Consider the following 22,513-nt stretch of genomic DNA (forward strand, 5'->3'; position numbering starts at 1 on the left):
GAATCAACCAATCTAGAGCAGTGATTCTCAGCTGGGGGTTCCTTTTGAATTTGCTGACCACCAGCGAGTGGGAGAAAGCAATTTCACAGAGGAGGGGATGGAGATGGCTGTGGGATGAATTCATATCCATTCCCAGACTCCCTTGGGATCAACCTGCAGCCCTCCCCTGCCTCCTCAGGTGATGGAGCGTGTGGGGGAGGATGCTTTTCAAGAAGTCACAAGGAGGGCTGAGAGCTGGTTTCTGTCCCACAAGTAAGATTTGGTCCAGAACCAACCCCAACATGAAGGTCTTTTATTTTCTCCTTGTACTCCTTGTCTTTGCATTTTTAACAGGTAATAAATTAAATTTCTGATGACATAAAAATAGCTCATAACTCACCTTTCTAGACAGCTATTATCATGTCTAAAAGCAAGATATTCTTCTCATCTTTTGTCTGGAGTACCATTTAATTCAGAGCCTTTTAATTCCAGAAGTCCAAGTTTAAAGAATGGACTTCTGGAATTAAAGCTCCATTTTTTAGCTAAAACTTAATTCACACCTGTTAGTTTTGCTTGAGCAGTGTGAACAATTGACAGTGTGATCCTCCAAAGGTCTGAAAAATATATCATTGATTTTTCTTTGGCATTTAAACTAGATAACCAATGTGAAAAAGTGCATCAAGGAAGGACTGGAAAACCAATTCATACTGAACTGTATTGGATTTTCTGTTGTTATTTGAATAAAATGAAAAGAAATCAAATAGTGGTACCTAGTGCGGAAAAAGAGATGAAATAATGGATCATTCTCAACACTTGAATTCTCTACACTTAAAATATCTAAAAATTATTATGGTTAAGTGAGTTTTGCCCCATTTTACGATTTTTCTTGCCATAGTTCAAATAAAAGTTCAAATCAGAGATTTGATAGTTCAAATCAAAGATTTCTGAGACCAATGTTGAATACTTAAATTTCAGTAGTCACCAATCCCAGTCTTAAAATGAGTTTAGAATCAGTGGGAGTCACTGATAACAATGAACTAACTAGCTACTGATAATGAGTCCTGTCCTGTCTTTCTTTTCCTTCTGTCCAAGTTTTGCAAGTACTTTTTCCAGGTATATGTTTTATTCCAAAGTATACAAACCATTATTGTTAGGGAATAAATGGGTCTTCCAAGCAATTTTAAAAGACACAGTCAGAATGACTCTGCTCTCAGCCCCCCTTGTGGCTCCTTGAAAAGCATCCCCCCCCGCACATATGTAAATGAAAAGAATAAGCTTAAAAATCCTAGCCTTTTAAAATTGAAAATATGGAGAATTGGGAGGATGAATATGAGACACTAAGGGAGATGTTTCAAAAAGTAAGGGAGGCATTTAAGGGAAATAAAGAAGCACAGAATTGGTTAGCTTGCAAAAAAAAAAGAAAGAGAAAAGATGAATGAGAAGCAAGAGAAACGAGATAATATTGAAAAGGAAATAATTGGAAAAAAAGATAAAGATGATTACACTGGGTTCAATAGTGATAGAATAAAAATGGATATGGGAAAATATATCTGAAATATGAAGAAAAGAAATAAATGGGGTAAGATTGAGAATGAAAAGTAATAGAGTTAAAATTAAAGGAAAAAGGCTGAAGGGGAGATATAAGAACAGGAAAAAGAAGGTAAAAGAAATGGGAGAAAGGGAGGAAAACATCAAGAAAGAGAACTGTCGAGAGACTAAGAGAAAATGGTTAAGAGTCAGTGAAAACATTAATTTGTTAATAAAGAGAAGGATGCTAGTTGTAGCGCGGGAATAACGAGAGGCACAAGCAAGCTAGTGACAACAGCTCTTTAATTCAGGGTGAGACTTCAGCAAAGAAACACAGGCAACAGCCCTCCTTATATACAGTTCTGAAATACCCGTTAACCAATCACCAGCATTGCTGCATTTGAATTTCCCGCACAAAATAGATACATACATAACACCCCTCCATTCCCAGAAGGCATTAATCCTATCTATTTACATATTTACATACAAAAATGGTTTACTCGGGCTTGAGATAGCTGTTTCGGGGAAACTTTGGAAGTTAGGTTTAACAATATCGGAGTTTTCAAAGGCTTCACTATTCAACCATTTACGCAATTGATCTATGTGCCTTCTCCAAATTTTACCTTGCCCCATGTCCACTGTGTATGATTTCGGACCGGTGATTCCAACAATAATTCCCCCAATCCACAGTGGACCACTAGCATAATTCCTTGCGAATACCGGGGTCCCAATTTGGAATTGTCTTAATCCTCCCTCTTCCCCCTTAAAATTATCTATGGAATAGTTTGGGTGTAAGCGATCAAGAGTGCACCTGAGCTTATGGCCCATTAAAAGCTCTGCTGGGCTGCGCCCTGTGGCAGTGCATGGGGTTGCATGTTGTATTGCTAAGAATTGATCAATCCTAGCTTGCCAGTCCCCCGCATCAAATCGGGACAGGGCTTCTTTGGTCGTTCATACAAATCTCTCTACAAGGCCATTCGAAGCCGGATGGAAAGGAGCAGATAATGCGTGTCGTATTCCTAACTTGGCCAGGTAGCTTTCAAATTGGGTTGCCATGAATTGGGGCCCATTATCAGAGACCAGGGTTTCTGGCAACCCATGGGTTGCGAGTAATTTCATGAGGACCTTAATTACGGCCTCAGAAGTGGTTGATGGCATCAAAACTATTTCTAGCCACTTGGAAAAGGCGTCTACAATTATAAGAAAATTCTGGCCGTGGAAGGGGCCTGCAAAATCAATATGAATCCTCCCCCATGGTCCCTTAGGCTTTTCCCACTCTCTAACGGGAGCTACAGGGGGATCCGGGCGGGACTCCTGGCAGGGCCTGCATTTCCCTACCCACTCAGTGACGTCTTGGTCGAGATGTGGCCACCACACATAAGCTAGACTCTTGATTCTAACTATACCAGGGTGCCCCTTGTGTAGCAATTCCAACACCCGATGCCTTAAACAAGAGGGAATAACCACCCTGTCGCCCCACAGTAAACAGCCCCCCAACATAGACAATTCATTTTTCTTGTTGAAGAACATTTGAAAATCCCCACTGTCCACCTTAGTTGGCCAACCCCGCATGACCCAGCCCATCACAGTACGTAAAACAGAGTCTGGCAGAAACCCTAGCCACCTCGCCAGATGAGAGGGACCCCAGGGATACAACATCGATCAATAGTACAGGGGCTTCCGGAGTCGGGTTTTCCAACAGATCGGACAAGGGGCATCGGCTGAGGGCGTCAGCATGGCCCAGAGTCCAGCCCGGTCGGTGGATTAGTTTATACGAGTAAGCGGCCAAGAAAATAGACCATCTGGTCATCCGGGGACAAAGAGCGGCCAGGGTTGGTTTGTCTCCAGCCAAAAGTCCCAACAACAGCTGATGGTCCGTTATAAGATCAAAAGTCCAGCCAAACAAATATTCGTGAAATTTTTTGACCCCCGCTACAGCCGCTAAGGCCTCCCTGTCCAGCTGGCTGTAATTTTATTCTGCACTGGACAGAGTGCGAGAGTAATAGGCAATGGGTGCCTCTAACCCATTCAGAAGTCTATGGCTCAACACAGCGCCCACACCAAAAGGGGACGCATCGCAGACAAGTACAAGCGGCAATTCCGAGTTATACTGTATAAGAAAGCTGTCTTCAGACAAAAGTTTTTTAACAGCCTTAAACGCGGCTGCTTCAGTCTTGCCCCAAACCCAAGGAACGTTTTTTCCTAGTAGTCTATGCAAAGGTTCCGCAATGGTGGCTTTGTCTTTGAGGAACATGGTATAGAAGTTCAGAAGTCCCAGGAAGGCCTGCAGTTCGGCCTTCAACTTAGGCGTGGGAGCATTTTGGATGGCCCTTACTTTGCTTTCTGTGGGGTGAATGCCTGTGCCGTTGATTCAGTAGCCCAAAAATTCTACAGAGGGTACCGCAATCTTACATTTGGACTTTTGAGTTTAAGTCCTGCTTCTCTAAACCTGGTTAGCACTTGTCTAACTCTATCTCCCAGCTGTGCCTCATTCTGGCTACTAATGAGGACATCGTCAAAATAGGGGACAACCCCCGGGAGTCCTTGTAGAAGGCGCTCCAAAGTGCTTTGGAAAAGCCCTGGGGCAATGCTAACACCAAACTGTAGTCTAGTGCATTTGAACGCACCTCTGTGCGTTACTATAGTTTGTGATTCTGCCGTAGCATCATCTACCGGCAGCTGCTGGTACGCCTGCGCAAGGTCTAACTTAGCAAATATCTTGCCAGGGCCCAGGGAGTGAAGTAGATGGTGGACGATCGGAACTGGATAGGCGCTCTGCTGCAACCCCTTATTGATCATGCATTTATAATCAGCGCAGATTCTGATTGATCCGTCTGACTTAACTGGCGTGACTATTGGGGTTTCCCACTTTGTGTGATCTACAGGAACTAGCACCCCTTGTTTGATTAGTTTGTCAAGCTCTGCGTCTATTTTTGGTTTTAGGGCAAATGGTACTCGTCTTGCCTTTAACCTAATCTGGGCTACATTAGGGTCTAAATTAAAAGAGATAGGGGTCCCCACGTACTTGTCTAGCGTCTCTCTTCAAAAACGTCCTGGAATTCGTACAGGAGGCTTTCTTTTAGAGATGGTCCGCCGATGCTGTGGACACCCATGAAGCCCATGCCGAGGGATCAAAACCAAGCTAGGCCCAGGAGACTTGGCAGTGGCTTGCTGACGATGGTCAGGGGAAGCTCTTTCTGGAACTCGCCATAGGTGACCCGGAATGTGCCCACGCCTTCCACAGGAACTCGGTTTCCCTGGTAGTCGAGGAGGCGAACTCGTTGCTGTGACAGCTGGTTTTTCTGGAACTTCGGTAGAAGCGATTTAAGCATAGCCCAGGACATGATTGACAGGGTAGACCCGGTGTCGATTTCCATGTCTCATGGTCTCCCTTCAATTTCTACTCTTGTGTAGACCTTTTCTTCAGCAGACGTGCTGGCTTGGCCGATTCTCGTGCTGTAGGTCTCTCGCTTTTGATTTTCACGCCGTTTTCTCGCGCCGCCATCTCTGGTTGGCTGGTTTGAACGTGTCGGTTCTGGTTGGTCATGATAGTCAAGTGACTTGTAATTTCGAGGAAATTGAGTTCTACAGACTCTAGCCAAGTGGCCCTTTTTTTCACAATGCCTGCAAATGGCGACTTGGTAGTTGCAGGATTGTCTCTCATGAGCTCCACCACAGCTCGAGCAGTTTTCTCGGCGACGACTTTGCTCGCCCTTCTTTTTGTCAGTGTGGAAGACGTCCTCATCTGACTCTTCCTCTGTACTAGTTCGCACCTCCTCTCGATGAACAGGTGCTGACTTTGGGCCATCTTTGCTCGGCTGTGGACGCTGTAGCGCTTCGGAAGCCTTAGTGGATGCTTCGTGCGCTCTTGCTTCGTCTAACGCACCGGCTAATGTCAAATCTGGCTTCGCTAACAGGCACCTCTGTAATCGAGTGTCTCTCACACCACAAATCAACTGTTCGAGGAGCGCGTCGTCTAGGTCCCGGTAGTTGCAATGCGTTGCGGCTTTTCGAAGGGCAGCCACATATGCACTGACCAGTTCTCTTTCTCTTTGTACTGGTTGCCAGAGCTCATAGCGTTGTACAAACTTTGAAGGAATGGGAGCATAGTGGGCTCTCAGGTTTGCTTGTAGTACGTCCCAGGGGACCATCTGGACTGGAGTTGGCTCGCAGAGGGACTCAGCCATCTCGAAAACGTCTGGCCCGCAGTGGCTCAAGAAGAGGGCTCTTTTTCGATTCGCAGAGAGCCCTTGCATTTCACTTGCTTCCAGGGAAGACTCGAACCTGGTCAGATACGACCCCCACTTCTCTCGGATCGGGTCGAAGGGTTTTGGCGGGACGTAGGCAGATATCGCAGTATGTCTTCTTAGTCCGCTCGTCACTCTGGCTGAAACTCAGAGCTCTTTTTGATTTGCTTCTTGTGGCCTCAATCCCACCTTCGTCGCCAATGTTGTAGCGCGGGAATAACGAGAGGCACAAGCAAGCTAGTGACAACAGCTCTTTAATTCAGGGTGAGACTTCAGCAAAGAAACACAGGCAACAGCCCTCCTTATATACAGTTCTGAAATACCCGTTAACCAATCACCAGCATTGCTGCATTTGAATTTCCCGCACAAAATAGATACATACATAACACTAGTTGTAGAAATTATATGTGAAAATGCTGTTAAATGAAAAATAGAACAATGTAATGTGAAAGAAAGAATGATAATGGAAGAAGCACTAAAAGGAGAGAATAAATTATAATATAAGAATTAATTGAATAAGATGGAATATGGAAATTAAATGTAAAACTGAATGAAATTGAAATGCAAAAAATGATTCAAATGATATATTTGTAAGAAGTAAAGTAAAAATATATTGTTAAAAGTAAAAAGTCTAAGGATTGGAAGATTGTTTGAGTAAAGATTTAAAACAAAAAATGGAATAAGATGAAATATACTGCTAATAATTAAAAAGATGAGGGGAAATTTTGAGAAATATACTTGATAAATGAAAGAAAGACCAGGGCTGCCTGGACTCCATAGTGGAAAATATAAAATTGAAAATGAATACAGCAATAGAGAGGGATGAAGGAAGGAGAAGAGAGATGGAAGAAGGAAGGAGAGAGAGGGAAGGAAGAGAAGGGAGGAAGGAAGGGAAGGGAAATTAGAGTAGGAGTGAGGGTAAGAGAGGGAGGAAGAGAGGAGGAGAAGGAGAAAGGAAGGGGAAATAGGGAGGAGAAGAAGAGGGGGAAGAGAAATTAAGAAGAAAAGAAAAGAGAGAGGTGGTAGGTTTGAGGAGAAAGATTTTTGTACAATAAAAAAGATGAAATGGAAGAAAGGCAACCCCAAGCAAATATAAAGATATTAAGATAAAGAATGAATTGTTAAATTTTAAAGAATAAAAGAGAACAAATATGAATAAATAGCAATAATTTGAAACACACATACAAACATACAATGTATTTTCTTTGAACAGAGTATTTGGCCGGTTCACAAATTTAAACAGTATTTAGTCATTTCAATTAAATTTACAATTTCTATATTTCCTTTTTGCCATATTTATTCCTCATCTATTTTTTTAAAAAACCAATATTACCCTTCATCCTCATCTCTAATCTTAATCAAATTCAATTTTTCCCTTCTATTCTATATTATACCCCTTCTCATTGTCATCTATTTTTATCTCCATCCTCACATTGGTTAATTATGTAATATTACAGTTGTTTAATACAAATTCAACATTTTAATATAAATCAATTAGTTATATAACTATCTTTTTTGTATATTAATCAATATGAACATGAATATTCCAATTATTTCCATGCAATCCAATTTCTTACAAATCAATTAATTATATTTACTAATAATAATAAACCAAATAATTTTCCCCATATATTCCTCCAAATCACAACTTAACCATTTCTGCTTTCAACACAATATACAATTAATAGTATCTCAATTATTACAATTCCCTAGTTAAATAGAGCTTTCCCCTTATGTTACTCATTTTCACATCTTAAACTCTCCCAATAACCCAAATAGTTTTGCCCATATAATCCTCCAAAACACAACTTAATCATTTCTACTTTCATCACAATATATAATTAAAAATATTTCAATCGTTACAATTTCCCTAATTAAATTTAAAAATGTTCTAGCTGTTATCCAAGCTACAACTTAATCCTTTTTACTTTCACCACCATATACCATTAAAGGTATTTCAATTGTTACAGTTTATACTTATTCATATTTCTAAAAAAAATAAAAAAGAAACTTATCATTGTCTACATTTCAAAAATACAAAGACAAATATTCCAATTATTATTCATTTCATTTTTACAATCATGATTTCCCATTTATTTCTTACTACTATTCATATTTCAATTCTAAATATGTATAACATCTTTCTCTTTTATTTCTTTTTCTCCCTTCCCATTTTTGCCTTTTTCTTTCTCCTTTTTTTCTTTTGTGTTTTAAAATCTTGAACTCTCCTCTTTTGCCCTAAATTTTCCATTGTTTGCACCTATCTTTTTTGGTGAGGAAAAAGAAATCTGCCTCTGCCAAATTTTCCAACATTGCAGCAAACAGCTAACAGCCAACAGCCTACTTTACTTTCAGTTTCGTTTTCAGCTTGATTAGCACAAGGAGGAAAAAAATCTGCTTCAGCAATTTAGCTCTTTGCAGCAAGCAGCAGAGCCCTGCGCAAAACAGCTGAGAGCAAATCAGCTGAGAGTCAGGAGGCAGATCTAATCAATGGGCTAATTAGCCTATGCTGAAGCTGAAAGGAGTTGTTTTTTCTTGCTGTTTGCTTGCAAGGAGGTTACTGCTGCGAGGCACAGGCCAAAGGGTGGGGGCCACCCTCCTTGCCACTTAGCACTCCCCTGCTGCCCCCTTTTGCCTCTAGTGACCCCCTGCCACCCCCCTTGCCTCTTACCAACCCGCTAAGGCATCCCACTGCCCCCAAGGGGGTGGTACCGCCCACTTTGGGAACCACTGGTCTAGGTGAACCCCTATGATCATTATCTTGGAGCAGAAATCCCAATGAAATCAAAGAATCATACTTATTTTCATCTGATTGGAAGCAGAGGATGATACTTACACATATTGGAATTAACTCCTCCTGACTTCATACTTAATTTGATATTCACGTTTTTGGGATAGAGAAACGTCCACTCCTAAAATTACATCTGCCCTAAATTTGTTCCTAGTTTAAGACAGACTCCTATTGTAAAGTCTGGCAATACGCTTAAGCCAAAAATGAACCAAAACGAAGACTTAAACGGAGGCTTGAAAACCAAAGAAAACAGACTTTATTCTTTGATCAAACTTAAAATTTTGGATTCTTATTACTCTAGTCATATAATCTAACTACATTATAAAAGTCAGTCATATAATCTAATTTATGGTTTACATCTTCCTGCAGTGTTTATTTTTTGTTATCTTTTCCTCCTTTTGTCTTCCTAATTAGCCACTTGGTCCCCTATTAACAGTGCAAAAGGTGTGTGGATTGCTCTGGTAGTTTGAGATAGGTGAGCCAAGAGATACTTGCCAATTCCTGGAGGAAACGGGGTGGCATTTTATGGAAGAAGGAAAAGGATTTATGGAGGATTTAGAACTTAATGCAGGAAGGATGCAATTGATTGCAGACATATGTTCTTACAGATGCTTAACAATTAAAAGGAAATACTTTTACAGCAGCATAATGTGTGTGTGTGTGTGTGTGTGTGTGTGTGTGTGTGTGTGTGTGTGTGTGTATGCAAGTCTTGGTGTATTCGGGTCTTTTCCCATGTAAGATTGAGAGTATCTTGGCGACGTTTCGACGAGGTCCCACTCGTCATCTTCAGGCTGGTGTCTTTGGCTTCATTCTTGTGCAAGCAAAGCATGATTGGAGATGTCGTCTCTCTATAAATACTGGTGGGGAGGTGTGGAGTGCTGGCTTTGTTGTTGTAAGTGGGTTGGTTGGCTGTGTTGTTACATCTTGATTAGTTGATGGAGTTGATGTTTGCAGATTAGTTGGCTATTTCATAACATCCTGTGTAGGCGAGGTCCTAGTTGTGTGCCCATTAGTCTTTTGTGTTTTAACGACTTGGGTAATGGGTTGTGTGGTAGCATCCTGAGCTCTAGTGTTGTGACATCCTGAGTTCTGTGATGTATTGTCTTGAGCAGATGGCTGTGATGCAACATCCCGGGCTTTAGTTTGGCTCCGAGTCTGAGGTCTTGTTATGTACTCATGGCGTGTGTTAGTTTGCTTTGTGTGGGGATCGGAGGGGGGGGTAGCAGCTGGCGATGCCACTGTGGTCTGGCCCCTGGATGGTGGTTGCATTTCATCTATGGAACGAGTGGGACCTTGTCAAAACGTCGCCAAGATACTCTCAATCTTACATGGGAAAAGACCCGAATATGTCAAGACTTGCATACCTGTACCTGTGAAAATCTATGAAAACAAATATCTTACCTCTACGGGGAGGAAACCTTCCTGCTGACCAGGACCTATGAGAAACTTGAAGTCCAAAGGGCTACCATCTTATGTGACCTCACATTCCTACGCAACTGCCGAGACAAAAACGTGATCCCCACATGCTTCCAACTAAAATTCCACTCTAAAACCTCAGCTACCGAAAGGATCCTGAAAAGAACTGAATTAGCCCTAATCAGAAATGAACTCCACAAGAAAGATTCCTACTAGACCAAACCAACAGAGACCTACTCACTCTTCACCTCAAACTCAGTAACAAAATCCACCCAGCACTCTGGGACAAATCCAAATAACTAGCCCTCTGGAGAGCCGAAACAGAAACCTCCCACAAGACAGACACACACACCAACAAACTCCACAGACTAGAAAAACACCAGAAGCCCAACCCCCTCCACAGCAACTCATGAAATAAACAGTACATAACATATCAGATAGGACCCTCACCATAGCAGAAACCAATGTCCTTTCCAAAGGATTCAACTTTGCAGTCGCCCCCAAACGCATCCCCACTGAAAACATCATATGTGGCGTTGAAGCTAGCCTAACCAAAATCAACCCAGATGAAGCCAATAAAATCAGACTTGAAGTCACCAACATCCTCTGCTCCAGCAATCCACCCAGAAGCAACTTACACAAAAAAGAACAAAAAGCATTCACCAACTTGAGGAAAGACAATAACATAATCATTCTCCCAGCAGACAAAGGTAATGCCACAGAGGTGATGAAGACATCTGACTACCAAGCCAAACTATCCAACCTACTCCAAGACCGTGCTTACAAACCTCTAAACACAAACCCCACCACCTACCTGGAAAAAACCACCAAATCCAAAATAAAAGCCTTTCCCATCAGTGAAGAGATCCAGCAAAAAATCATCCCCAGAGAGAAATCATCCAGATGCCCCAAGTTCTATGGCCTCCCCAAGATACACAAAGAAGGAACACCACTCAGACCCATAGTCAGCTCCATAGGCTCACCTCTACAGAATCTTGCCAAATTTCTTGCCAAACAACTTCAGCCCTATGCAGAATCCATCACCTCACATGTAAAAAACTCATTCCACTTCATAGAAACAATAAAGAAATAAAACCTACAACCCAGTGACCTACTCGTGAGTTTCAATGTCATATCCCTCTTCACCCAAGTGCCTATTAAAGAAGCCTTGACAGCTATCCAAAACAAATACAACCCCCCTAAGCACATCCTAGATCTGACCAACCACTGCCTAACCAACACATACTTCATCCACAATGGACAAAGATACAAACAGATAGAAGGAGCACCTATGGAATCACCCCTCTCACCCATCATCACAAACCTATACATGGAACACTTTGAAACCAACACTTTAGATAAATCTGAACACAAACCCAAACTCTGGCTCAGATATGTAGATGACACTTTCATAATTTGGCCACACGGAAAGAAAAAACTGGACAACTTCCTCACACATCTCAACAACCTACACCCCAAAATACAATTTACTATGGCAATAGAAGATAACAACCAACTCCCCTTTCTGGACATCTTAGTCTACAGAAAACCTGACGGCTCCCTAGGACACACCATCTACCAAAAAAAACACACACACACAAACCTCTACTTAAACGCCCAATCACATCACCACCCTGCACAGATCAACTCCGTAGCCAAGACTCTCATCTCCAGAACCAAACACCTAGCCGACAAAGATCACCTGAAAACTGAATTACACACTCTCACAAACATATTAATCTCGAACGGATTCCAAAGAAACACAATTACCAACCTAATCCAAAGGGAGATATCCCCCAAGAACCGAGACACAGAACAGGACAACAGCATCGCCCTCTTCCCTTACATCAAAGGCACTGCAGATAAAATCAGCAAAATTCTCCACAAACACAACATCAAGACAACCTTCTGCCCTGACCAAAAAATAGCCAACATCTTAAGAAACCCCAAAGACAAGATCAAGCTAGAAAACCAAGGAGTCTATGAAATACCATGCAAAATCTGCCCAGCCACATACATTGGACAAACCAATAGGATAATAAATGCACCCATCGCAGAACACAAGAATGCAGTCAGAAAAGAAGAAAAAACTTCCTCCCTTTTCCAGCACCTTAAAACAACAGGACATGAAATTGATTTTGAAGGAACCAAATTAATCTCCAAAACTGAACACTTCAACAAGAGAATAATTATGGAAGCCATCGAAATAGAGAAACACCCACATAACATGAAAAAATGTGATGATACCTCCTGCCTACCAGACATCTGGAAACTAGCCCTAGTCAACAAACGAGCCCCAGCCACAAACATTGACACCAGACCCAGGATAACACATGATGCCACCACCAATCATCCTCACCAGATTCAAACCCAATCCCATCCCATAGATGAAATGCAACCACCATCCAGGGGCCGGACCACACCGGCATTGCCAGCTGCTGCCCCCCCTCCAATCCCCACACAAAGCAAACTAACACACGCTGTGAGCACATAACAAGACCTCAGACTCGGAGCCAAACCAAAGCCCGGGATGTTGCATCACAGCCATCTGCTCAAGACAATACATCACAAAACTCAGGATGTCACAACATTAGAGCTCAAGATGCTACCACACAACCCATTACCCAAGTCCTTAAAACACAAAAGACTAATGGGCACACAGCTAGGACCTCACCCACACAGGATGTTACGAAACAGCCGACTAATCTGCAAACGTCAACTCCATCAACTAATCAAGATGTAACAACATAGCCAACCAATCTGCTTACAACAACAAAGCCAGGACTCCACACCTCCCCACCAGTATTTATAGAGAGACGGCATCTCCAATCACACTTTGCTTGCACAAGCACGAAGCCGAAGACACCAGCCTGAAGATGACGAGTCGAAACGTCGCCAAGGTTCTCTCAATCTTACACGGGAAAAGACCCAAATACGCCAAGACTTGCATACCTGTACCCGTGAAAATCTACAAAAACAAATATATATATATATATTTGCTGATAAATATATAATTTATATTTTGCTGATAAAGAAATAAAGGGAGACTAGTATAGATCTATTTCAAGCTATTTAGCTCTCATTAGCTAGCCATACCCTTACTTGGATTCGAACTTGGGCTGCCTGCATGTTAGGCAGTTGTATTAACCTCTGAGCCATAAGTTCTCCTCCCTTCATCAGCTTGAGACAGGGGAAAGAGATTAAGTGTTTTTCTATCAAGACACTTGGTCTACCCCAGCATGTGGGAGGGAGCGTATTGTTATATATAACGCTCTCTACATGGGGCTCCCCTTGAGGAGCACCCGGAGGCTCCAACTAGCGCAGAGTGCGGCCGTGCGGGTGGTAATGGGAGCGAATGGCGTTCTCATGCAACACTTCTCCTGCGCGAGCTGCACTGGCTCCCAGTGGTCTTCCGGGTGCGCTTCAAGGTTTTGGTTACCACCTTTAGAGTGCTCCATGGCTTAGGACCTGGTTATTTACAGGACCGCCTACTACCACCAATAGTCTCCCACCGGCCGGTAGGCTCTCATAGAGAGGGGCTCCTCCGGGTGCCGTCGGCCAAACAATGTCAACTGGCGGCCCTTTTTTTTCTTTGAAAATGGTTTATTTTTCATCTAAGAAGCTTCTTCAGTTCTTGGATGAGAAGCAAAACGTTTTCGAGAAAACAACCAAGAAAGTTCAGTTGCCTTTTCGAAAAGTGCTTTTGGGACAACCATGACTTGGGTGGTTAAGAATCTCCATAGCAACATATATCTGGGGATTTTGGAGAAGGAAATCTGGGGTGGGGGAGGATTTATACTTCTCAGAAAAGCAAGCTGGTTGTAATCTCATTGGGCGTTCACAAGAATATAGAGTGGTTTTCCATGTTCATCTTCAGAAATAGCATGTGGTAGATTGGATTTACTCGCTAAATAGCCTCGGGGCTTGTTTGGCCTGGGCTTCACACATTACATGAAATTAGCCATTATAGTTTCCTAAACCATGGCACACAACTTAAGGGGCTGCAGGTGAACCTTTGAAATTGGCTTCTAAATTCCCCTTGAGGGAATTTAGTTCCTCAGCCCCGGACTGCCGCTCTCAGAGTGTCTGTTACAAAAGGCGAGGATAGTGCCACTGACCCGTTAAATGTCCCCGAGCCACTATGGGACAGAAAAGCATGTTTAAACTGAGGAAGCCTCTCACTAAGACTGGTCCGCAGCTGGGGAAAGGTGGGAGGTGCAGGAACGGCCAAGGATAGCAAGCTGCACCCCCCACTCTGTCGCTCTCCAAACCAGAAAATCTGCCTCAGGGCTGCTCTGAGAGAAATAGCAGACCTGAAATAAGGGTCCTGCCTGCCTGCCGCTGAAGGGCATCTGGTTCAACAGCGCTGAGGCTCTGGTGCTGCGATCTCCCACACGCTTTGCTTATGGGCCAGGCCGGCTTGGAGAAAGGCAGGGGAAGAGCTCTGGTGCTGCATTCTCCCACACACTTCCCTCCCTCCCAGCGCACATTGGTCCACACGCTGCCAGCTCTCCCTCCCCTGCCCACCCGCCGGCCTGCTTACCTTCCATGGTGGCTGGTCCAGAGTCTGGAAGGCAAGCTGACCGGAGTTTTCAGTAGCCCCCAGCCAGCCGCTGCTGCTGGAAAGCGGCTGGCAAGGCAGTCTCCGAAAAGGCTTCTTTGCCAGCCGCTTTCTCTCCAAGCCACCAAAAGGTACCAGAGGAAAAAGTTGCTGCTGTTGTTGCCATGTTCTTCGTGTATGCGCATCTCATTGAACTTGGAAGGCAATGGGAAGGCATCTCATTGAACTTGGAAGGCAATGGAAGGCAGTGCGTGAAGAACATAGTGGCGACCAACATGGCGACCGGGGAACCGGTTTGAGGGCGTGGTCAGCCGGCCATCGTTACCAGTTCAGCGACCTTGCCCAAATTTTTGCCAATGGTTCACGTGAACTGGTGCAAATTGGTAGCAACCCACCACTGTTGTTGTATCACTTTATTTTTCCCTGCTGCCTCAATCAGGAAATATCTGCATTCCTTTGATATATGAGCACTTTTTTCTTTTGTGAAGTCAAATTTAGCACAATACATAAACTTATTTTTTTGTTGGAAATTTCCAGTCCCTCATATTTTTCTTTAAACTTGTTATACTGTTGCAATGTCCAGCACTCAGGAAGATTATTTTCAATTTCAGAGTCACCAATAATTGTCTTGCTGCTTTTTCCAAGTTCAAGTGGTGGTGCTTGTGACTGTTTCGGATCATCCAAGAACAATTCTGTTGTATCTGGTTCCAATCTTGGTTTCCTGCTGAAAAAAGTGGTCAAACTCTGTTGCCTTTTCATCCTGTTAAAGGCTACTACTGCAAAAGAAATAAAACAATGTTGTACTTTGGACTTCATTGTGGTTGCAGGTTAAGGTTGCCTGTAGGTAATGGAAGGGATCTGTTTTCACCCAACAATATATACTCTGTTTTCATCCATTGCCAAATACAAATTGTCTGAAATGGTATTGGTTTGCCTGCCTGAGCAGGAGATTGGATTAAAAGACCTCCACATCAACATAGGACTCTCAGTGGACATCAGTAACTAAATATGAGCATAAGAAGCAGTTTCAAAGTAAGGCTTGTTTGTGCTTACCCATATCAGTGTTAAAATAAAAGTTTAATGAAACAGAAAGAAAAGAAATTTAACAAGCATTTTGTGATTTGACTGAACTTGAATACTTAACAACACAGATTTGAATGATGTATTGGATGGCCCTTGTTTATAAGCTATCAGTAAGATATAACCCAGAAACCAAAAAAGCAGAGAGAAGCAGCTGCTGACCCGGAGAGCATATGGAATGGCTCTACGTGCTCTCCAGGTCGGTGGCTGTTTCCGCTGCTGCTCTTGCTGGAAGGTGTCTTGTGCAGCACAGCAAAATTCAGCAGCTGTGAGCCGCCACTTTGGGTCCTGTAAATCCCATCTGGAAAGCACTGCAGCAGAGAGAACAACATTCAACCAGGTTCGCCATGGTGCTTTCCGGATGGGACTTAGAGGAAAATGGCGGCTCACGGCTGCTAAATTTTGCTGTGCTGCACAAGAAGCCTCCCAGTGAGAGCAGCAGCAGAGAGAAATAGCTGCCGACCTGGAGAACACATGGAACATCTCTGTAAGCGACCAAGGCTTGCCCAACACTAAGGGCTGGAAGAAGCGGCTGCAAAATCTGAGAGTCGCCGGAGATTCAACCCGGCTGCTTCTCTCCATTGCAGCACTTTCTGATGGGACTTTTTACAGGTAAGAACCTTACCCAAACTGCTTTGGGCCCCCTGCAGTTTGAGGCCAGAGGGGGGCATGCAGGTGGCATGTCGGCGGAGGCCCTGGAGAAGGGTAGAACCAGCATCTGGCACATCCCCCAGGCCCTGACCCAAGGTAAAGGGTGAGCGGGCGGCATGCAGGTGGAAGGATGGCGAGAGCCACACCCAAAAGGTGGCTGAGCTTCATTGTGTCCACCCTGAGGCTACCATTCGGCCAAGCACCTTACCTTCATGAGCAGCCACGGTGAGCAGAGCAGGCAAGGTGCGGAGATCAGCTGGGCCACATGACCGGTGTGGTAGGCTGCAGTGAAGGACGGCAATCAGGTGAGGCATGGAGATCAGCTGGGTTGTGTGGTCTGGGCAAGTGAGCCAGGGAGTAGCTGGGCGTGGGCATGACTCTAGCCATCAGCCAAGGCAGGAGAGCTGAGATAGGGTGTGGTGGGGTGGAGCGGAGCAGGGCAGGCCGGGATGAGGCAGAGCAGGGCGGGGTGGGCAGGGCCAGCCAGTGGTGGGATTTGCCAGTTCGGTAAAGTGCACAGAATTGTAACAACCGGTTTGTCCGAACTGGCAGCAGCCCACCTCTGAGTAAGAGATATACTAATTTAAAATGCAAAAGGCCATTAACACAGTTGTTCCTTAGTATACTTTCTGGCACTATTATACAATTTTCTAAGGATCAAAAGATTATAATGCAGCTAAACTAAGACCCAGCATGCAAATAGTGTCCCTATTAAAAATGGCTAAAAACAAATGAGAGCCATTATCATCCCTGCATTGAGTTCTCATTGATGAGAAAACAGTCATATTTCTCTGCATTCATCGCATCCTAAATTAGGTATCCAACAGAGCTTTCTGAATATTTAATAGGCTATTCAAGTTGGAGCAATTAAAGAGAGAGAAAAAAACAGTGTAGTAGAGTTGCTAGGTCTTCTGGACACTTGCTTAACATATGTTCAAATCAATGTTCAGCCCTGAAACTTAATGAAATCCTGATTTCTAAACCCAACTTTCGTAAGGATAAAATTGATAGAGGTTGGCACAGAATCACATAAGCCATATTAAGTTCTTTAGAAGGAAGGTCAGAATTTTAAAAAAAACGTTAGGTAATCATCATGTATAGATGTTATTTCTGAGACTCCTGTTAACATCAAGTATACATGATTTCAACAATTTTGCAATGGGTTTGGTATTTCTGGAAAGCTATTAGCAAACTAGCATAGCTGCATGTGGCTTCTTTATATATAAAACCATACATTCCTGCCTTTTGCGAATTTGGGTTGTGTTTATCTAATAACTTTCGATGTAGTTAAACTGAATAGAACATTCTGGTCAGGCAAGAAGAATTTACAGATCCAAGAGAGTCTTGAGATACAGTTCCGATAATAATGCAGGATTGTTATATTAATGTAACTGATATTTATTAAAAAATATAGTTTATATTTTATTATTTAGTGAGAGGGTCCTTAGAATTATATAGCTGAAGCACTGAAAATTCTGGAAACTGGAATATTTCATTTTTTATTAATTTAAGTTTATTCTTATTAGGCATTGCCTTATTTACAGCAACTGCCTGTTCTTTGGGCAGCACATTATAAAAGGTTGCCCTATCCATTAACAACATTTGTAGTTGCATGCAGAATTACGAGCTTCAATTTACTGATGATTGATTAATTTGCCTTAAGCAGCAAGCAAATGTTACAATGCAGGGTTTTTTTTAAAAAAAAGAACAGTAGTATTCATTGGACCTAATAGATTTATATATTCCATTTTTGACATAAGTAATGTATGAACCAGTTTGATTTGTATAAATATTCTAAGAATGTGAAGCAATATGGCTTCAGGCCAGGGATGGTATTCACTTATCTTTGCTACTGGTTCACAAATGTGAGCACACACCTTCAACTCCGTGCATGCTCAGGGCCTTCTGCGCATACGCAGAGTGTCAAAAACGTGGATAAATGGGATGTGATTACCTCCGGGTGGGTGGGCAGAGCCACACCCAGCCGCTACCTGTTCGCCTGAACTGGATAGAACTGGCTGAATACCACCACTGCTTCAGGCTATATATACTTTAGTGGGAACACAGTGCCTTTCAGCAAAATGGATACCCAGTATAAAGTTTCATATACTGTAATTTCAATTAGATATCCAAATGCAAGCAAAATATTTAAAAGTCTGCAGATGGAATTTTAAAGCTTTAGTCTCTTAGTCTTTTGCCATCTTTTTTCACTGGAATAATTCCATTTTCTTCAAAATCAAGACCAGATTTTTGAAATTTAGTGTAAATTTAACCATTTAGTTTTTAGTTTAGTTTTTACAGGCTTACTAGTAATGATTGTCTACAAAGAAACCAAGTTTCATTGAAATACAACATGAATGATAAAATGGGAAAAAAGTATTTTAGAAAAGTAGGGGTGCCAATTATAATTATAATGTAGTAAAAAACTGAAGACTGAATAAAACAACTTTGAATAGAAGAAGCACTTATTTTTGCAAAATTAGAATAAGTAATAACTAAAAGTAACTAAAATTGAAGAGTAGGCAAGAAATCACTGTGTGAAACATTTTATTTCTTTGCACAGGTGTTATAAATAGTTCTCTAGTATTTTAGATAACATTTTATTGGTATCATTTTAATATTCAACAGTTTAATTTTAACTGTCCTGGTAGCAGTTTGTGGCTTAATGTTATTACTATTGTTTAAAAATGTTCTATGCTTCAGTAAACACTATCTTAAAACAAATCATTATGTTTGTCTGTGTTTTTATGTATAGATATGGAACCTCCAAGAATTCAGTGTCCAAGTGTAAAGGAGAAAATAGCAGAACCCAATAAATTAACATCCAGGGTATTCTGGGATACTCCAGAGGGACGAGATACTGCTGATGGCATTTTGACAGAGTGAGTAAAGATGTAAAAAGTAAAAAAGTAAATTAAACAATAAAGTACATAAACGTAAAAGCTGTATCCAAAGCACACTTTTTAAGTTTATATACTTTTAATTTAGTACATAATGCTGTACAAGCTAGTTCTCAAAGGTCCAAGTTCCGGACCTAAGCCAGTAATATGTGTTGATGCTTCTTGGATTTAATACTCCAGACTGGCACACAATGAGTTCCAAATCAAAATTAGATGTATAGTCAGTGCTGGGAGCATCTGCCTTCCAGGATCTTTTAAAGTTCAGAACCGCACCGCATCCCGCCACCACACCAATCGGCCACGCCCTCCCCACCCCTTCAACAAGTTGGCCAGACCCACTCAACCAATGCCTGCTCAACAGCTGCTCATTGGCAGAACAGCTGATTGTGCTCTGGAACAGCTGATTGTCAGCTGAATCACTGCTGTCTGCGATTAGAGCCTTGGTGGCGCAGCAGACTAAAGCACTGTTACTTAAAGCACTGTTAAGTAACATCAGCTGCCTGCAATTACTGCAAGTTCAAATCTCACCAGGCTCAAGGTTGATTCAGCCTTCCATCCTTTCGAGGTAGGAAAAATGAGGACCCGGTTTGTGGGGGCAATAAGCTGACTTTGTATAAAAAACAACACCGCTTGGGGGTGGGGGGGCGAAAGGCCTACTAAGCAGGTATATACAAAAGTATGAAGGTTATTGCTTAATGCATTGTAAGCCGCCCTGAGTCTCCGGAAAAGGGCAGCATGTATATTGAACCAATAAATAAATAAATAAATAAATAAATAAATAAATAAATAAATAAATAAATAAATAAATAAATAAATAAATAAATAAATAAATAAATGCTGGCTTTCAGCATCAGGTGGGTTTCGACTCTGCTGCTGCAGAGTGGTGTGTTGGCTTGGCTCCACTGTTGCTGCAGCAAGCTCCCCCCATTGTTGTAGCATCCAAGCACTCACCGCCCCACCTCAGCCATGGCAAACCCCGGGGTCGGGGTTTGACAGGCAACCCCTCTCTACCAGGGCTACACCTGGAAGACAGGAAGTATAAGCAGTGAGTACATACATCAGTAGATCATTATGCCTGACCTCCCACATCCCCTCCTGGTTTATGGGGATGTGCCCTGTGGAACCTCCTTATCAGTCGGGGTGCCTGTACATCTCTACTCGCTACCCAGGAGTTGTCATGCCCCCATTGGAGCCTGAATCTCCGGGGGGAAGATGAGCTGGAACAGGAGCTGACAGAGATTGAGGAGGCAGCTCCATTGGCTTTGGAGGAAACTGGGGAAGGGCAGAGCCGGTCAGGCCAAGGCATTTCAGGATTAGAACAGCTTGTAGATGGGGAGGAACAGGGGCAAGATGAATATGAGAGACAGAGCTCAGGTGATGAGCAAGGACCTCCTGATCCTAAAGCACGAAGAGAAGAGAGAAGGCAAGAACAACACAGACTGAGCTGATTACGAGGGAGGAGAGTGCCCCGTCCCCCTTCACAAGGCACACCTGGGGACTGAGATATAAGGAGATGCTGGTGGAAGGGGCATTTGTCAGAAACAAGCATTGAATCTGTGGAGCCTTGTGTGCACTTGCTGACGTCTGGAGATTACTGTGCTCTGTCTTGTGGGGCTTGCCTGGTTTGCCTGCTTTGCTGAACTTCTGGCTCTGGTTACTGTTTTGCTAACCTTGCTAACTGGACTTCTTGCCTTGGTTACTGCTTTGCAAATCTTGCTTACTGGACTGCTGGCCTTGGTTACTGCTTTGCAAACCTTGCTTACTGGACTGCTGGTCCTGATTACTATTGTGCAAATCTTGCTTACTGGACTGCTCGCCCTGGTTACTGTTTTGCTAACCTTGCTTACTGGACTACTTGCAGCCAGAGGCTGTTGAAGGTTTGTGTGAGAGCTTTGCTCCAGGACTTAGGAGCAAATGACTTGGAGATGTTTGGGAGCAAAGTTGAAGCAATAAAGGGGAGTTAAACCTGTTCTCTGGCCCAGGTCATCACAGGAGGCATCTGTGATGAGATAGCCCTTCCATCAGACCTACTGGCCCCTATGTAGCTGGGAATCCAATATCTGATCGATCTTGTATTGGGTCTCCCCCCACCTCCACAGGGCTAGATACTGGTGCTCTTTGTGACTGGACAGAGGCCTCTCCTATTAGTTTCAATAGACTACTATAGAAGACAGGATGGACTTTCCCTAACAGTCAGGGTAGTTTCGGCTCCACTGTCATGGGGTTAATTATCCACACGATGGGGAATAAGTCTAGGAACTTCAGACCAAATTTTCAACAGGGGACCTTCAATTTCAGGTATTTTGTTGACAGGTACACCCATCTGGAATGGCTTCTGTGGAGCTTGATTCCTGTTGGCTTGTACTTTTGGGTTTCTGCTACTTTTCTCAAGGCCACTTTTATGGTTCCCCACACCCCCTGGAAGGTTTCTCTCCACTCCTTTGGGCCAACAGGGGCAGGGGCTTCCCTAGGGTATTCAGGTATGGGAACAATGTTTATGGCTCAGTGGTTAGAGTGCAGCACTGCAGGCTACTTCAGCTGACTGTTAGCTGCAGTTCAGCAGTTCAAGTCTCACCGGCTCAAGGTTGACTCAGCCTTCCATCTTTCTGAGGTTGGTAAAATGAGGACCCAGATTGTTGGGGGCAGTATGCTGACTCTGTAAAACTGCTTAGAGAGGGCTGTAAAAACACTATGAAGTGGTATATAAATCTAAGTGCTATTGCTATTGCTATTCCATGCACCACTCTGAAGGGAGTAAAATCCATACTGCTATGGACAGCATTGTTATATGCCACTTCTGCAAATGGCAGGAGCTCTGCCCGATTGGTTTGCTGGTAGGTGACATAGCTTCTGAGATATCTTCCCACTATGGCATTGGTCCTTTCTGCCACCCAGTTCGTACTTGGGTGAAATGCTGAGCTTAAACCCTGGGATGACTCTATCATTCTGATGAAGTCCTGTCAGAACTTAGCTGTGAACTGTACCCTCCAATCCAAGATTATCCTCCGCAGCATGCAGTGGAGGTGATAGATATGCATAAGGAACAGTTTAGCCAATTTTTGTGCCAATGGCAACCCAGGGCATGGTACAAAATGTGCCTGTTTTGAAAACAAATTGATGACCATCCATATGATGGTCTGACCATTGCCCTCCGGAAGCTCCATGATGAAGTCTATGGCTATCTCCTCCCACAGCTGGGTCAGGTCGGCCATGGACTGTTAGAGGCCAGGGGGCTTCCCCATGGTTGCACAGACCAGACAGCCTTTGACATAGTCCTCTATTTCGTGTTGCATCCGGGGCCACCAGAACTGTCTCTTGGCTAAATGCAGGGGTTTGAGAAACCCAAAGAGTCCTGCCTGTT

General features: G+C 43.2%; 1 protein-coding gene across 14 annotated transcripts in view; it reads left to right on the forward strand.

Annotated features, from left to right (window-relative positions):
• Positions 1 to 22,513, forward strand: part of SRPX (sushi repeat containing protein X-linked) — a 245,722-nt gene that overhangs the window by 149,583 nt on the left and 73,626 nt on the right. For all 14 annotated transcript variants that reach the window (XR_015728220.1, XR_004592429.3, XM_034423805.3 and 11 more), the window contains one exon: positions 19,008 to 19,134. Coding sequence is in view for 12 of the 14 variants with exons in the window: in XM_034423805.3 (XP_034279696.1) it covers positions 19,008 to 19,134 (127 nt within the window). In the remaining 2 variants the exon portion in view is untranslated. The remainder of the gene's footprint in view (positions 1 to 19,007; positions 19,135 to 22,513) is intronic.

Source organism: Pantherophis guttatus, chromosome 5 (genome assembly GCF_059756535.1).
Source record: "Pantherophis guttatus breed Tessera chromosome 5, ASM5975653v1, whole genome shotgun sequence".
Lineage (NCBI taxonomy): Eukaryota > Metazoa > Chordata > Lepidosauria > Squamata > Colubridae > Pantherophis > Pantherophis guttatus.